At 33.0% G+C, this 19221-nt stretch overlaps 3 protein-coding genes across 3 annotated transcripts in view; 2 read left to right on the forward strand and 1 right to left on the reverse strand.

Annotated features, from left to right (window-relative positions):
• LOC129795731 (40S ribosomal protein S10b-like) overlaps positions 1-19221 on the forward strand; it is a 575051-nt gene that overhangs the window by 24196 nt on the left and 531634 nt on the right. The window lies entirely within an intron of this gene.
• Positions 9533-10966, reverse strand: LOC129795764 (uncharacterized). Its single transcript, XM_055837246.1, has 3 exons — positions 10579-10966; positions 10027-10510; positions 9533-9962 (listed from the first exon to the last, which is right to left on the reverse strand). Exons 1-3 carry the CDS (start codon positions 10911-10913, stop codon positions 9546-9548), a joined length of 1236 nt encoding a protein of 411 aa, XP_055693221.1. The 5' UTR covers positions 10914-10966; the 3' UTR covers positions 9533-9545.
• LOC129794435 (polyprenol reductase-like) lies at positions 12208-13075 on the forward strand. Its single transcript, XM_055835187.1, has 2 exons — positions 12208-12238; positions 12402-13075. The coding sequence occupies exons 1-2, from the start codon at positions 12208-12210 to the stop codon at positions 12983-12985; spliced, it is 615 nt and encodes a 204-aa protein (XP_055691162.1). The 3' UTR covers positions 12986-13075.

The following is a 19221-nucleotide window of genomic DNA, read 5'->3' on the forward strand; positions in this document are numbered from 1 at the left end:
AATTGTTGCACGATTCACAATTTGAAGATTTAAAAAAAATATATTTTTTTAATCACATTTGTACCTTAAAAGTACATATCTCGTTACACATAAAACGGATATTGAGGAAGTAATTCTATATAGTTTGCAATGTAAACTATTTCTACTCTTCTAAATTACTTCCTGAAAAAAAAAAACTAATATTGCAATGCATGTAAACGTTAGTTTCTAAATAAATTCATAAAGGGAGGAAAAAAAGCCGCGTGATCCTTTTCCTGGAGAATTGCATTTTTTCATAAATAAATTTCACTGGGGTTGTGTACATAATTTTTATCATTCTGCCAGCACTATATTGCAAAAAGATGAATATTTGTACAAGCTCTTGTATGGGAAAACTCATCAAAGTCGATGCTTTTAAACCATTTTTTGTTGTTGATATGCTTGGTTCATGTGTCACCATGCGCTGAAGCGACGACAACGTCGACGAACTCCGGGAGATTTTGAGCATCAGCAGTGGGGAGAGCCATGGGATGCTGCGTCGGGATGATGGTGTTTGTGATATTTTTGGGTTTGAGCTGAAAACTTGTCTCACACGCAAACAGACGCAGACGCGCAGTCATCGCAATGACGCCGCGACGAGGGGGTGGGTAACGGGGTGATGACGATGCCAAAGGGTCAATAACATTCGTTTTCAGCGTCAGCGTCGGGGAGACCGTCGCTGTGGAAATAATGCGTCGCATACAGACACAAGTGAAACTTGCCGAGTTGTGGAAAGAGAGAAAATTCTACATATTATGTGGAAAAGTTCCATCTAATATATCTTTAAGAATTTCCATTACATCCCATACATCAAGCAAAGAATCTTTCCAAGAAGTTTCCTTTCATGTTTAGTAAAAGCTTTTCTTGGGTGGAATTTCAAAGAAATCCCTCCTTTGCGAGTTTATTCTCAATACATAGAAAAGGAAGGAACTCAAGTCAAAGAGTACTGAATTACAGAGGTCATGAAGGAGAAAAAAAGCTCTTGAAATGCTTTTCAAATTGAATTATCGCGTTTAATGTTGGATAAAGCTTTAATTTTTCATACAGAAATACGAAGTAATTGTTACGTGATTTTATACAATGTCAAATATTTTAGAAGATGGTTTGCTATTTATTTAGCTATTTGATTTTGTTCTAATTAGAAAGAATTTTAAAAAGGATATTAAGTAAAGGCTCCAACAGATGGACGAGAAATTCCTCGTGCGGTGCGGTGCGGCGAGGTTTTCGGCCAATCAGAAGCGAGAGATGGCTCACACACTCTCACCGCACCGTACGAGAACGTTTTTCGGCCAATCCGAAGCGACGAAGGGCCACGAAATCCTCGCCGCACCGTACCGCACGAGGAATTTCTCGTCCATCTGTTGGAGCCTTAAATGTCGTTTAACAAAAAATATCCTTAATGTTAGCCAAGACACATACCATGTAAATCCATTTTACTTTATAATCTTTATTATAAATATTCTTTTCGTCGCTGAATCAGTAAACAATTTCAGCATCAAATTGTTTAAAATAGAACAAAAACTTCCAGGTAAAATTCTTAATTATAAATGATATTTCTTCAGATAATTGTTGCGAAATGTGTCTTGGCTATAAGTTAGAAAGATTCTAAAAGTATGTACTATTTTTCTTTAACTTATAAGTTTTTTTTTTACAGAAAACACAAATTCTTACATTCGAGTTTACAAACCCAAAATTCAAAATTCTTTAAAAAAATCTAAAATATTTTCTAAAAAAAATTCTCTTTCAATTCAAAATGAATAAATTAAAAGAAAAATCTCTATACAATTAATATATTTAAATAATACATATCACAACACGCAGAAAAGAGAGAGAGAGAGAGAGAGACTGTATGTATAGTGAACAAAAAACAATCTGCAGATATTAACTTAATCTCCTAACAAGCACATTTCAATTGTGTGACATGCATTTCTTCCAGATCATCGACGATAGTGTCTTGGCAATAAAAATCCTCATTTTGTGCTGTCATGTGGTGTTTAATTAAAAATAATAATAAAATTAATTGTTACGATCGATGTAAATTGCAATTTTGGGTGTAGCCCGATCTCTCTTTCTTCCTTTTTTCCCGCGCAAAATCTCGCTCCGTCTTAATTATTGATGAGGCAACACCACACTTGACACAAAGTGAATGTAGTTTTTTCCATCACATCCAATTTTTTTCCAACCTTTTTTTCATGCCGAATCATACCACAATTGAGACGAAGTCAAAAAAAATAAGACATTCGTGCTAAGAATTGTATATATGGAAAAAAATCGAGGGAAAAAATTGCACGACAGGTTCAAGCGAGATTTCTCGTAGGAAAAAAAAGCGCCGCATTTTGGGATGTTAAGAGAATTATAAGTAAAAAAAAAATTGTGACAAAACGAAAATCAGTCGTCTTACCAGGTAAATAATCATCGCAATTGCAGTAATTTGCGTTTCTCGTGTCCGCAACCATAAGCGATATTGAGGAATTTAAGTGGATTCTCCCGAAATTCAGTCTGCCGCGATGATTCCACGGGCAGATAAGTTAAATTTTTCTGCTTAATTATTTAGCTCGTTTGTACTGCAAATTTTTGTGGAAAGTTGTGCTCAAAAAGACAAAACAGCACGTACAGAGAAATGAATGATTTGCCTGGCAGAATTTATATATTTTTGTATTGCCCCATCAACACATTGCTATTTTGCAGTATAAAAAAGTACAAAGGAGGTTAACCGCTTTTGTATGAGATAACTTTTCGTATTTGAGGAAACCAATTGTGCCTTACTCCCCTAGCTTAGTTACCAAAATCTGTCCTAATTTTCATAGATTAATTCAGAATGTTAGCTTCTTAACCCTTGGAATGCGGAGCGGGGTCGTTGAACGACCCCAGCGCTATATTTCGTGTTATATCTCCATAAATATAAAAGATATCATTCCCATCTTTTGGAAATAAGTTCTTTGGTTATCTGAGGAGGTTGTGTAAAAATTTCAGCTCAATCCGACCACCACAAGAAAAGTTATTAAGGAAAATGTTGAAGAAGGGAATTCAAAAATTGGTGTAACGGTCATGCTGCGGAAAATTTTTTAGAGCATAAACAACATAAAACATAATTAGAAGCATGTAAATGTTGCCATTTATCACGTTGCGGGAAGTGAGGGGAATGTGGGGAAGAGTGAAAAAAAAATTGCAGTTTCTTGGCAAATTTCTCAAAAATAAATTGTGAAAAATGATTGAAAAATGTTTTTCCCTAATATCTCCTTCTAAGTATTTTAGGGCGGCGAATTTGTGGTATAGGGTGCAAGAGGACTATATGTATAAGGAATCTATAGGCACTAACCCGACAACTCCAGGTTGTATAGTTTGGGAGAAAATTGGCCTTCTTTTTGGGGTCGTTCAACGACCCCACCTTCGCATTCTACGTAACTACCAAGGCCTCCGCATTCCAAAGGTTAAGCAACAATAAGGATATTGCGCTAGCTCAAGATGAAAACACAATAATTAAAATAAAAAAAATAGTACAAATTGTTAGATAATTCTGAGAATAATGGTAATTGGTAAATAAAAAAAAAGAATGAAAAATAAATCGTTTATATGTTTATTTTGATGCTTCATTGTATGATAATTGAGAGAAGAGACGCGAGAAGATCCGATATGTATGTATGTATATTAAAAAAAAATCATTAATGACACCTTTCGAGGGGACATACGTAAAGAAAAAAAATATATAACTTCTTTCGGAGGTGAGGTCAAAATGTCTTTTTTCGATGGGGTGTGCGAAGAAAAAAATTAAACTAAAATGAGATCGTAAAAGCCAATAAAAACTCCGCCAAAAAATTGTGATATAAAATAGCAATAAAAAATCACATTTCAGTTGCTTTCAGTGTAATTTTTTGCAGATATTTTCTCTCTTGCAAATGACAATCATTTGACTACCTGTTATTTTATGCACGACATTATCGTTCATTCACCCAAATAAAGCTCTCTTATAAAAGTATATCAGGCAAAACTCTTTTTGCTGTAAATTCTTTACTTCTTTTTACAATATTCCATTCCTGATAAATTTTATATTTTCTTTTTTAATTGTTGCATAAAGTAGAAGAATTTCAAATTTCTGTTTTTATTTTACTCTAAAAATATTAATTAAATGTTGGAAGATTTTTTTTAAGTGGAAGTATATTTTCTGAATAAATAAAATAAATTGCATTTTGCTATAAATGGCACTCAAGAACCCCACTTTTTGCACCCACAAAACCCTCCATTCTCACTCACAAAGAGGCGTCCTTTTGGCGAAATGCAGCAAAGTGCAATCCATCTTGTTCACTTGTCAAGAGTTCTCATTAATCATTTTCGAGATTATTATAAATTGAAAATTTTCGTGTAGATTCCAAAGTTTGCTCATTTTCTCAATATTCCTCCTGATATCACATATGTATATTTTACAAGGGAATTTTCATCAATTTTCCCCATTTTCCTCCAACAGCCCACCACCGCAAAAAAAACTCTACGGAAAATTTTGCAACTTGGTGGTGCTTCCATTTCGTCACCCTTTTTGGCGAATTCTGAGAAATCTCATTTTACTATAATGTAAATTAAAATTGAAAATTACAGTGTGTCGAAGAATCAATAAAAATCAATTTCTGCATCAATTGAGGTGAAATTGGGCAGGTATGAAGCCTTTCGAAAAAATATTGTCCATGTAAGAGGCATTCCCTTTTTGTTTAGCTCTCACTCTGTGACATGGGATAGCTATGTTTATTTATTAAACATGCGCAAAAAAATCAGTTTAATAATTGAAAATTTTCGAGATTCGAATTCGTGGAATTTTTTTTAAATTTTGCATATTATATAAGTTGTTTAAATGTTTTTTTTTTAACCCTTTAAGTCCATACCCTTTGGTGGATTTTGTTGGCCACCGTAGCTAATTAGTTAAAATTTAATTAAATTAATCGAAAGGGAACACGTAAAAACATTTTCTTTTTGAGAGAAAATTACAATCAAAGTTTGAGGTTAGAAATATCAAAGCCTTCAAGGGTTAACGAATTATTTAATTGCTAGGAAATTTGCCGAACAGCTCAAAGATCCTATAAAAAATTGCTAGAACGTGATTATTAATTAAAAGCAATAACAGAGTCCTGATTTAATTGTGCGTACTACTACTATGTACTCCCATAAATAATTTAACGTCTGAGATTTTCACTAACATACATAATTTTATGAGTTTTTTAACCCAGTTCGTTGTGAATTTTTTTTTGAATATTCACGTATTTAAATTGTCTATAAAGTAAATTCTCAACTGAAACTTTTTATATTTTACATGAAAAGCTTTAATATTCTACCTTAACTCTTTCGGGTATTTTGGGTCATACGTAGATCCAAACGTGAAACATTTTACTTTGCCAAATTTTTATGAATTCAATGTTTTTTCCAAGTTAGAAATGAATTTCTGACTGAGAAAAATCTTCTGAGAGCATCAGAATAAATGTCGTGATAAAAAAGAGCACAAGTTTCAATGTGTCAGGTGGACACGAAAGGGTTAAATCGAATTTATTCGACTTTTGTGAGCAGAAATATATTTTTTACAATTTTTTTTGCGCTCAAAGTCAACTTAGTATTTCCGAGACTACTTAATATATTAAACTGACAAATGTACATAGGTTAATGCCAGTTTCAAACTCTCAGGAAATGCTAAACGTTTAAAGATTTTATAGGGTATTCAAAAAAAGGAGAAAATAGGTACTTTTCGAGAGTTGAATATCTCGAAAATTACAGGTGCACTGTCTGGAAAAATGATTTAAATTTTTTCTACGTTTAATTAAACTTTATTTAGCTATATAGAAAGAAGAGAAAAAATTTAGACGGTTCTAGATCATCGTTTGGATGGGTTTAAGGTCTTATTAAAAATATAAATGGACTATTTAGCCAAAATAAGCCCCATGGAATTTTCGTTTTTATTATTATAACTACCTCGCAAAAAAGGTATATACCTATTTCTCACACATCATTAAAAATTAAATAAAAACTTAGGTAATATGATATTTTAAGACAAAATTAAAAATATACATATGTATGGTTTAAGTTCTGTATAAATACGCCCAACAACTTCACATGTAATGTAAAACTGCACTGCAAGTTTCCCATTTAGAAAAGCAGCTGAGACAGTTAGTTAGTCAGTAAGTCAGTTTAGCAACAGTCCAGTGAAATTTCTAGCAATGCCTTTGGATTATTCTTCAGTAAATTTTGCAGAAAGCTATAATATAATTTGTGCAATTCTATTGATACATCTTGGACCTGGATTTGTTTGTGGTACCTCATTGGACCCAATCACCTTCCAAGATTTCTCTTGGCGTTTAATGATCTGTAGTGCTGTATTCATCTATGCTATGTACCATCAATACCAATCTCATCGAATCTTGGCAAACTTGAGACTCAACAAGGGCGGACAAGTAACTTCTGAGGGATATTTTCCACCATCAGGAGGATATTTTGAGGTAGTCTCATCGCCCAACATGCTCTTTGAGTGTCTCATCTACCTCTCATTGCTTGGTATTCTCTGGGAAAATAAATCTTGGCTGGCTGTAACAATTACAATGATTGGAAATCAATGCATATTTGCATATGAAAATCATCTTTGGTACAAAAAAAAATTTCCCAACTATCCTTCCAACAGACGAGCTATTATTCCTTTCTTAATCTAAGTCCCGAGTTGGAGATGGTTCAATATGGAAACTTAAGGACTATGTGAAGCCGTATATAGTTGATTCCGGATCCTGTGAGGAATAATAAGAAAAATTTTTCTTTGTGTGCGGTGTCTGGATCAAATTAAAAAAAATCCTTTTTTAAGCCTCAGATTAATTTAATTCTTTCATTTATGGAAACAACAATTTACAGAAACTAAGGAAAAAGCATATGTAACCAAAAGTTAGATGCTGAATAAACTTTATATATATATACAGCAACTAAGATGACTTCTGAAATTTCGGAATTTACCACCATAGGTGTCAAAGCAATGAAGCCAATAACGATATTTTATATCCTTGCACCTACAAAGTATGAGCACGATCTTAGAAGTTTGGAAAACTCGATCCTCACTTTTGTAAAAAAATAAATAAAAGAAAAACAACTTTTTGGTTAATTAGACTTTATTATTTTACAAAATTAAAAAGATAAAAAAAGTAGATATTTTTCAACTTTTTTTGTTTTTTTTTTATTCTAACACAAACAACACAAGAAATATAAAAATAAAAAATGTCATTATTGTTTTTTTCGTTTCTTTGTTTCAGTTTACATCAGAGCTTAGAAAATAAATGGAATGAGAGCTCGTCTGTGAGCAGGATAATTGGGAAATTTCTCTTTGTACCAAAGATGATTTTCATAGGCAATTCTACATTGATTTGCGGTTACGCTAATTGTTACTACTAACCAGGAATGATTTTCCCAGAGAATACCAAGCACTGAGAGATAGGCGACACACTCAAAAAACATGTGGGGCGATGAAATTAACTCAAAGTACCCTCCTGATGGAATAAAATAGTCGTCAGAAGTTACTTGTCCGCATTTGTTGAGCCTCAAGTTTGCCAGAATTCGGTGAGACTGAAACTGGTGGTAGGTGGCATAGATGAATACTGCACTACAAATGATTAAACGCCAAGAGAAGTCTTGAAAGGTAATTAGGTCGAATGAGGTATCAGGAATGAATCCAGGCCCTAGATGAATCATAAGGATCACTGTGAAGAAGTAGTACAAGTTGCCACCTAACACAACGACTAAGCTCATTTTAGCTCTCCTGGAGAATACGTGAACGAAGAAATTTTCATAGCATCTCTTGATAGTCTGAATGTTTAGCAGAAACAGAGCCAGAACGGTTTCTAAAGATGTAGCTAGAAAATTATATTTTTTAAATTAAGTTTTGCTATAAAAGAACTATAACTTGAGAACTCAACTTTTTACACTTTGCGGATTTCCACAGACCGTGCGGACAAAATTAGTAAACCATGAAGGTAACTCTCCAGTTAAATATCCTCGAATAATTAAGATCAAGACGAATGATGTCCAAATGGAGGAGGTAACGTAGAAAGAACGAAACCATGTCTTAGAGACGAGGAAGTATGTCATAAAATATCTTTTCGTTTTCACATCTTCACTCACAACTTTTCCATACAGAATCATTAATTTGAAATTTTTCAATGTTTTAGCAGCTGTACCCGAAACAGCGAATGCAATAGTTAGAAACCAAATAAACTTTTCTGCAAAGTTTCCAGAAAAGAATCCCGAGAACATGTTTAGAACTTTCACTGCACTAATGTTTGATTTTAAGACTGTTATAGTTGTGTTCCGGATACTAGTGATGAGAAACTTGGAATGCAGTCTTACTCGCGAAATTGCTTAGTATATTTATACAGAAATTATAGCATATTAAATATTTTTATTAGGTCCTGCAATATAATATTATTCTTTAATTTAATTCTTAAGAAACACCTGTTGGTGTAGCATCTATTGAGTTATTTTCTTCTTTATTTTCACCACATGTTTTACTTTTTTCTTTACAATGATAAAAGTTATAAAAAGTATGTTTTTGATGGCATTTTTTTTCGAACATATAACTTTACGATTTGTGTGAACACTTGGAGGACAAAAGTAGTAATCGCTGCCAATTCGACATTTATAAACCACCATAGATTTAGGCGACTTCAAGACTAGAAGTTTGTGAAAAGAAAATCTGGAATGACGTTTTATTTATAATATATGTAGGTAAAACTAAGCTCAAAGTTTGAAGTTAGAAATTCACGTCCTTCAAGTGTTTTAAGGGGTCGACTCTGGAAAATCTTTTTTCACTTATAATTTCACAATTTTGTAAGATTTTCGCTATTTTGTGATAAAAACACTTGCAGGGATCTGGGCAAGGATTTGACAATTCGTTTCTTTCTTTGTTATTCTTTGTGTTGTTATAAAAGAAAAATTACTTTTACCACATTTCCTTATAAGAACTTTTAATTCTAAATCTTTCATCATATTTTCAGTTGTACAGAAAAATAATTTTTTTTGGTAGAAAAAAAATCCATTCAAAATAAATTCTCATACATTTTTTTCTTCATTAAATTGCAGAATAAATCCACTCATAGGCTGTTCTCTTGCAAGTGAAAGAAACATCCCGCGAAAAATCCCCCATTTCGCCTTTCATTTGTACATTTTTACTTCAATTAACTTCTCTTGCCCGTTGATAATTTAATTTTTGGGCGAATTTTCATACGACACACTTTCTTTGTATGTAATTCAACGGTTTTGGGCATACAATAAAAATACCATGGACTGTGTTGCCTTAAAACCCCCTGAGGTACAATTCAAATTGGAAGTAACCAAAGTCGATGGAAAAAAAGACGTCCACAAGGAACAATTCAACTGCAATAATATCCAAAATTGTGTACATGAAAATAGCAGAGAATAAAGAGTTAAATGATACATCAAAATTACTTAAGTCCTTTACTTTATTAACCCGCCTCCACCCTCTAATATACTACCATATTTTGTCTTCAAATAAATTGAAAATATTAATATTCTATGTCGAAGATCTTCAAGTCATCGCATTGCTTCAAAATTGCTTTCATAGTTTCTGCGAATTTTTTTCCAGAAAACATAAACATTGTTAGGGTGTTCCTAGTTTCCTCATCTAGAAAATCATCAAATCCACTTTTCTGAGAGGATTGCTCTTCCATAAGAGCAACTGGAAGAACAAAGACAGCAGCAAGAAAACCAAACATTTCCTTCTTTCTCATTTCTTCCTCAAGATCCCGAAAAGAGGGAATTAAGTCTTGTTGTAGATTATTTAGGGATGATGCAAAGGCATCATAGTAGATCCGTAGGAGATCATCTTTGTGATTTTCACGCACATCATTCTGAAGACTTGAGTTGAAAAAGAATTGTAGATCATTAGCAGGTGTTGTGTAGAAGCAATTCTGAAAGTCAACCTGAAACAAAAAAAAATCTTTCTATTGTAATATCTTCAGAAACAATACAGAAATAAAAACTCACAATTTTTACATCAATGGGTTTACCAGTTGATTCGTTATATTTGAATAGAATGTTGTTGATCCAGAAATCCCCATGATTTAGAACTCTATACCCATCATGTTTCTTCGAAATGCTTTCATCAACAATATACCAGAATTTGTCCTTCATGCGTTCTAGCTTTTCGGAAATAGCTTCAAAACCTTCCCAGTTCTTTACAACTTCGCAAAGTTTTGTGAAATTCAAGGAAAAACATTGTCGTATTACTGCAGGCTTCTTGTCAGTTCCATGAAAAAGACCAAATTCGTACTTTTTCATAGAAGACGGATCATCTGCATCAATGGATGCTGACATAGATGCTGCATGTAGGTGTCCCAATTTTGTGAGAGATAGACGACAATGTTCATAATCAAGACCATCTCTTCTATTAACCATCCGGTAATTAAGTTCTCTCAAATCTTCCATAGCAATTATCATCATATGACTTTCAGGAATTGTATAGTAAAACCTAAAAGTTGTCTAGCATAATTATATTCTATTCATTAAAATTCTTCATTACCAAAAATAATTTCTTACCTTGGTGAAAATTGTACTCCTTGCGTTAGTTTTGTGAATCTTGGCAAAATATTTTTTAACATGTCAACTTCTTTCTCATGAATTGCCCTATAATCAATCAATAAACCTCCTTGTTCCATATTTGTCAGATCTTTTAAAATAAATTGAATTTTCTTTTGATCTTTCCTGCTGTCGGTTATAGTTAAGAAAACTCGATATATGATACTATTGTAGTTATCTCCAGGAGATGTTGCAATTTCTATTTTAGTGGAAATAATTTCAACTTCATCCAGGTTATATCCTTTCTGAACCACTGTCTTTAGCAGAGCTGAATCTAAGTATTTTGGCACCTCCATCACTTCTCACGGGTTTAATCTATTTAAAGTTCAGAGCGACAGAATTTAACTGAGAACTTCTTTTTTAGGAACAATTGCCTTTATATATTGCCAAGAATTATGATAAAAACAAGAGTTTATCACCTTAGATGTCATTTCAAATGAAAGTCAATGGTAATGTGTCCGGAGGTTAAGAACGTTGATATTCCACAATGCGTTGTAATTTGATTTAATTCAATGACTAAACCAAAGCAAAACTACTCGATTAATTTTCAAGCATCGTCCATCGATTAAAATGTTTGCACTTAGCCCTAATTACAGCCTCTTAACTGCAGCGGAACAAGTCATAAGGAAACAAATAAATTGAAAATTAAATATCATGTACCATTAAGCCACTGTAAGCTTTTTATTCATACTAATCAACACGAGCCCAAGGGTTCAAAATGTGCACCCACAAAGTTTGAGGCTGATTTTACAAGGCCGAAAAATTCGACCATTACAGTGGTTTATCTTCAACTTATGTGAAATACCAACTAAATATCTTGCTGTGGAATTTGTTTGTTTTCACGTATCCCCTTCTTGAATTTGTTTGTTACCTATTTTATGTTTTTTTTTTATTTATCCATTAGCAGTAGGCATATTTAAGTTCATAGGCTAATATAAAAGATGAAATGATTATTATAAAAAAAAAATGTCTGAATTTTTTCATTGTAAATGTTTGGTTCCTAATAAAATGTAATTAAGGAAGAAGGAAATGATTTGACATAAAAGAAGTTGCAAAACACCATAAAATGTCTTCTAACAATAATTATAGGGCTGAATATGATGTAAGTGTGTACCTAATTAAAAAATGAAATAGCGAAATTTTGAGTATAAATACATTCAAGAAAAACGGAGAAATGTAAGACAAACCATTGTTAGAATTCAGTCAGTACGCTGCTGAGACGGTCGCGAAAGACATTCCTTAATCAAATTAAAACACTTCCAAAATCAATTAAAAGCTTCCAACATGATTTTAGAATATTTTTCTGAAAACTTTGCAGAAAAGTTTATTTGGTTATTAACTATTACATTTACAGTTTCAAGTACAGCGACTAAAACTTTGAAAAATTTAAAATTATTGTTTCTGTATGGAAAAATTGTGAGTGAAAGTGAAAAAACAGGAAAATATCTCATGAGATATTTCCTTGTCTCCAAAAAATGGTTTCGTTCTTACTATATAATCACTTCTATTTGGACTTCATTCGTCTTGATCTTAATTGTTCGAGGATATTTAACTGGACAAATACCTTTGTGGTTTAATGATTTTATCCGCATGGTCTGTGGAAATCCTCAAAGTGTGAAAAGTAAGTTCCATATAGGCTACTGGTATGGACTATTAGATCCTTATTATTTCTCGTCTATTTTCTACCTCCTAACCAAATTTTATTACGATCGGAGGAGTTTATATACCACTAGCAGACAGAAAAGTCACTGCATCCATCTTAATAAATAAATTGTTTCTTTCAGCTACAGCGTTAGAAACCGTACTAGCTCTACTTCTGTATAATATTCACATCATCAGGAGATGCTATGAAAGCTTTTTCGTTCACATATTCTCCAGGAGAGCTAAAATGAGTCTAAATATTGTGATATTCGGAAATTTGTTCTACATCTTAACAGTGATTCTCATTACACACTCATGGCCTGGATTTGTGTTTGGTACCTCATTGGACCCAATCACCTTACAAGATTTCTCTTGGCGTTTAATCATCTGTAGTGCTGTATTCATCTATGCTATGTACCATCAATACCAATCTCATCGAATTCTGGCAAACTTGAGGCTCAACAAAAGCGGACAAGTAACTTCTGAGGGATATTTTCCACCATCAGGAGGATATTTTGAGTTAGTTTCATCACCTCACATGCTTTTCGAATGCCTCATATACATCTCCTTGCTTGGTATTCTCTGGGAAAATAAATCTTTGCTGGCTGTAACAATCCTGGTGGTTGTAAATCAATGCAAATTTGCACATGAAAGTCATCTTTGGTACAAAGAAAATTTTCCCAACTATCCTGTCAACAGACGAGCTATAATTCCTTTTCTTATCTAACACCTGTATTTCTTAATTAGCATTTGTAATATTTTGTAAATAAAGGTGGCAAAACTTAGGAAAGAGCAAATCTAAGAAAACAAATTTTAATATATTAAATGGGCTAAAAAATAAACTGTATGATTTTAATGTTAAAAAACAAATATTTATTTCTTTTTCTTCTCTAATAAATGACTGGAAAAAAATGAAAGGAAAGAATATTGCTTAGAGGGGTCCCAGGCTACTTAACCCAGACATCTTCTATATGACATCCATTTAGTAATTTCACCTGGGAGAGTGGGTTAGTAAGGATTATAGGGAAGTGGATGTTAGGAAATCCCAAGCCAAAAGGAGTGCAAAAATTGACATTGGCGAGAATCGAATCCACCCACTCGAAATTGGAAGCCGCATTCCGTTATCGAGGCCTTAAATTATTTGTAAAAAATAAAAAAAAAATAAGTTTCTTTTTTCTTAAATATATAATTGGGCAATTTATAAAAAAGGTGAAGTTTAAAATGAAAATAAAAAAGATTCATCGTTTTGTTTAATTAAACTCATTTAATTTTAATAACACTATTACAAGCTCTTAAAAGGAATAGTTATTACACCGGATTTCTAATATTTTTCTTTTATATTAGTAACTTTATAGTACATATAATCAAAGTAAGTAATTCTGAGACTTTTGTGTGTCCTGAACTCTTAAAAAAAAGACAAAAACTTCTTAAGCCTTCCTTTGTGCACAATTAACACACACCGCAGAGAAAACAAAATCGTAAAGAAAATTGGTGTTTTTGTCAGATTCTGTACAGGAGCCGCTATATCCTCCCACGGTCACCAAGGTAATTATTTTATTTATTTATTCACAAGAAAAAAAACCCCCCCCCCCCCCCCTTTATACAAAAATTAGGCACTTTCATAAGATATCGTGCCGTATAAATTTAATGGGTTCAGTAAGGATGGTCGGAGGGTGAACTGAGCCTGGTCGACCCGTCGGAGCCCAGAAACCCCCCATCCCACTGCCATAATTGAAATTTTTGGAGGTCGGTGACAAGACCCTCACTGAGAAACCAGCGAGCACCTGACCCTGATTACACCAAGGTAAGTTAGCTAAAAAAAAACAAACAACCAAAAATTTTCAGAGCTAATAAAAATTTAGTAAAAATGATGTAGGTACTAAAAAATAAAAAAAAAAAGTTTTAGGATTCATTCTTCTAAAGTCTTTCCCAAAGTTTCTAAAATACAAATGACAAAATATGAAGCTCACTAAACTTCTGATTTAGATAACCTTAGTTAACGAAATAATTTTTTTTTTTAAATTTTCATTTTCTTTCATATCATCGCTTGTAGTCCGTGTAGTTTGATTTTGATAAATTATTAATTGCTGTAAAAATTATATTAGCTGTGTTTCTGTTAGATATAGCTTTCTTTTTTCTTTCAAAATTTGCAAAATTAATCAAAATCGAGCTAGTGGGTGAGCTGTAGTGATAATTCAACAGGATTTTGCAAACTGATTAATTACTCTGACTTCCGAATCGACTACTACGTTGCCTGTAAATTTTAAATTAAAATTAAACCATTCTCCCTTAGAACTTTATACTATGTAGTTCTATCTTTCATAGAGCATTTTCCACAGCATCATATATGTACATATCAGTTGAGAATTATATTGATTTTTCCTCACGTTTTTTTTTTGTGTAAAATATTTCTTTAGAAAAAAAAAAAAAAACTAAGAGTTTGTGGAAAAAAAGGAAGGAACTTCATTGTAATGTGGATGAAAATGGATGTGCCTGCCGGGGGTTTTACACAAGGGCGGAGCACCCTTTTATATGGGTACGATGGGTATTGTTTCAGTTCATGACTCTCCCTCGCCGTTGTGGTATCTTCTCTTCCACGTTGTATCTGCCAACACACTCCTTGATGTACTCTCGTGATGGCGCCTCGAGTTTGGGGCGAAAATATAATGAATGCAGCAGCTGTAAAGCTTTTTTCACTCTCCCCCTAAGTTCGCTTCCAAAGCCTGCAGCTATTAGTTTCACTATGCCACCCACTTTCTACTGACTCTGATGTGAGTCAATTGCTGCCAACCACGCCACACTCTTGGACGATGCATCCTCAACCCTCGATGACCCTCCGGGGGTACTTTAATGATGACAAAATCCTCTTCGTGGTGAGCTCTTACCGAAAAAATATGAAGAGAATAGCATAGAAATTAATTTTCTAAAGCTCTCTGCATAATATTGGTTCATTTTTTTTTAGTTAAAATAATTCGACTGCTTGTGAAGGAAAATGCAACAAATTAGTTTTGTGTGCAGATTTTCTACATTGGCAACTGCGAGGTGCAATAAGTAGGTGACCAACAGCTCACGTGCTTCAATCTTTGCCCATATTTCCTCTCACATCCAGCGCGATGGCTCATTTGTGCTAAAAAGTCTTCATCCATGAACATCAACCTCAGACGAGTCATTTGTGAGAAATTCAATGAGATCAATTATGGGTGCATTGGGTGACACAAAAAGTTGAATTGAGAGACGTGCGTGCGATGGTGACGATTGTAAAATTAGTTTTCTTGCTCCGCCATACTTGACGCGCTTCATTGCATCCACTTCTTGCAGCACCATCATCATCCCCATTAATTACAACGCAGGAATGATCCAATTTGTAACGTAATGTGAAGAAAAAATCTTCATTAATCCATTAAAAATTCCACATTTTGATATCAAATACACACACTACTGCAAAAGGAAAAGACCGTGAGCAGTTGAAATTAAAAAAAAAAATAAAAATAAATAAAAAGGAGAAAGATTTGTATTGCATTGGGTTTGAAAAATGCCCTTTAGGCCATTTTCATTCACATAGTCCGTTGCCATTGTATGAAATATTCAATAAACAACAGCACAATGTGTCGTAAATAATGAATTATGGATTAAACCATAGCGAGAATATGATGCAAATTGCCACCGGAAGGGGTCGCTTTTTTACCAAAAGGAAATATACAATGAGTAAGAGTTTTCATCTAAAACAATAACATTGAATTTTTGCACGAAGATAAGTAATTGTGGTGCAGAATTTTCAAGCAAACATTCAAGGGAAAGGTCCTGAAGTGTTGAATGTTATTCTTGGATATAATGGAGCTCTAAGAGATTAAAAAAAACCTATCGAGCTAACCCTTTTGCGTTCATTACGTTCATTAGGTCACATGAAACAAACATTTTTTTTTTTTTCCCAAAATATAAATTAATTAAATGATTTTCTAAACATCAATTTTTTCTACAAGATGCCAAGGAAGGCGTTTTTAAAAAAAAATAAAATGATTTTCACATGGTCTTACAAGGGTGAAACATTGAAACATTCCGCCTTTACATCACGATATTACATCTGTATTATGTTCCCAGGGGACATTTTTCGGTGAAAATGTTTTCTTTGTAAACTTAACGCATTTCTGATTTGAAATAAAACGCTCAAAACATAACAGTGAGGTTATGTTAGCGCATGAAGAATTTGACAGTCATGTCAAGAAAAACTCCTCAGGAAAATGTCATTTAAAATGCTCCGCCGTCTGTTCTGAGTCAGTAGACCTGAAAGGGTTAAACAATAAAACTGAAAAAAAAATTTAATAATCTTCACAAAAGAAAACATGGGAAAAAAATTTACACATGATTGCATGAAAAGGAAAATTCAGAAAAAAGAGGCAACAAAAAAATGAAAAATCTCCGTGAAATATTAATAACACTGCATCGGATTTACTCTCGCAAAGATTATTTATCACGGTTCAATGGTTTGAATGTTATGCGCTTGAAAAAAATGGTTGAAACTACCCCTTAATCAACGAAAAAATGTAAGAATAAAAAATCTATGTTTCTTAGAAAAAAAAATACTAAAAAACTAACAGGTGTTGTTGAGCATATGCTATGTGATAAAAAAGTTAAATAGCAAGAGATTTTTATGTACAAAAAAAAACAATATTAGATATGGCTCACCACATGGGTAGTAAAAGAAGGCTTTTAAACGTTTTTTTTTTTATTTTAAGTAAGTTCTTAATTATTCCAATTAGAAAAATTACATTCCAACCCCCCTCCCCCTCCTACATCATCAAATCCGCTTTGAAATAATTAAATAGTTTTTCATATTTTTTTTTTTGTAAAATTTAAATACTTTGTTGTTGTCAATAATAAGTTAACTCACATAAAAAATTCAATATTTTGAAAAACAGGACACTGTACAGTGTCTGGTCGACGCAAACAATGAACTTGCCATCGTTTTTTTTTATGTATCATTTAATTCTTTATTCTCTGCTGTTTTTATGTACACAATTTTGGATGTTATTGCAGTTGAATTGTTCCTTGTGGACGTCTTTTTTCCATCGACTTTGGTTACTTCCAATTTGAATTGTACCTCCAGGGGTTTAAAAAAAGGCAACACAGTCCGTGGTATTTTTATTGTATGCCCAAAACCGTTGAATTACATACGAAGAAAGTGTGTCGTATGAAAATTCGCCCAAAAATTAAATTATCAACGGGCAAGAGAAGTTAATTAAATTACAAGGTAAATGGATTTTGTAAGAAGAAGATAGAACACAAATTAATTAGCTGTGATTCTTTAAAAGAAAAGAATAAGCACAAGAGAATAAAACGATCAAAATTTGAACCGACTCGAGCAGCAGCAAATAAAAATTATTTTTTAATTTTGATTTGAGGAGCAGCAATTCTGAATATTCACGCTCATTACATAAACAGAAATAGAAAAAATCGGTCATAATTTTTCCAAATTTTCTTTCGATGATATTAAAGTAATGAAACTTCCCTATACGCAGATGTAGAAAAAATTATTACGAAATGTTATATAGATTTTAATTCTATGGCGATTTGGCCACTTTGGCCAGCAAAATCTTCCAAGGTTTAACATGCATGTATATTGTTTTTATGTTTTTTTTTTATAAAGAAAAGCTACAGAAGAATTTTAAACCCCTAACACCTAGCGGGGTTAATTTGGAAAAAAAATTAAAGAAAAATATAGCAATAGAGGTTGCGAAAAGACAACATCCCTCTCTGGCGAACCGAACACGTTTCGGAGTTTCTGCTAAAATATTTTTCTTTCATTTGCAAGGCAAGCCCCTCCTGCCATTGGGTGGAAAAGAAAAATATTTTTGCTAAAAATAAAAGCTTTCTACCAGCGGAAAATTTTCCAAGGGATGCCCTTCTATGTTAAGTTCTCATCTCTCTGGCTTCAGCAGCTGAGGTGGGTGGAAATAAGCGGAGCCCATGGGGTATGAGTAGGGGTGGAAGCATCGATTTTTACATCAGCAACAAGGGAGTGAGTAAAAAATGCACAGACAGCAATCCCCCAAACGGTCTTCATGTGGAGAGGTGCAAAAAAAATCCATCAGATTTTTCATTCTTCTATGTTGTGTTTCAACCGCGTAGTCCTCACGTGGAATTTCTTTTTTTTGTGAGATTTTTTTTTAATGAGAAACAAGACTAAAAGCCTCTATTTTTCAGGGGTGGAATTCACTACTCAGTCGGGCATAAAATTTTAAGTCGGTCTTAAGGTTTTAAGTCAGTTTTTTGTAAGTCTGACTTAAAATTTGTAAGACGATCTTAAAATTTGTAAGTCGGTCTTAAAATTTTTAAGTCCAGATTAATGTTGTGGAAATTTATGGAAAAATCATACAAATATAGAGAAAAATGGTTTAAATTGAAACTTTAAAGATTCATTCATAAGAAAAGTTTTAGAACAAAATTATAAATAAATTTTTGAATAAATTAATAACTGAAAATACATCATTTCTATTTGAACAAAATAACAGGTTTCATAATAAGGAAAATGTCTCTTAAACAATTCACATGATAAATAATTCAGCAATATATAAATATTTGATTGCATGTCACATTATCTCTCAAATGGAACAATTGACCTTCTTCTTTAGAGATAGTTTGCTGTGTATTTATTATACGAATTATACGTTCTTCCTCGCATCCCTTTGCTGTTGGTACCCAACATAGACACTTGTGATGAATTAAATGAGATTGCAATTGAGACGAAACTCGTGCTCATGCCGTGGAGTTTTTTTTGTTCTGTTACGAGAAATTTTTCAAATTCCACAGGTGAATGAAAGAGAGATGGAAGAGTGTCAGATAAATTTGAAGGGAATATGGGTAAGGAATTGCGAGAAATTCCATATTAGACACCCATTTTGTGTGAGGAACGATTGAAGGGAGGGGAATGCAGAAATTTTAAATGCAATAACATTGTCAAGTATC

Source organism: Lutzomyia longipalpis, chromosome 4 (assembly GCF_024334085.1).
Source record: "Lutzomyia longipalpis isolate SR_M1_2022 chromosome 4, ASM2433408v1".
Taxonomy (NCBI): Eukaryota; Metazoa; Arthropoda; class Insecta; order Diptera; family Psychodidae; genus Lutzomyia; species Lutzomyia longipalpis.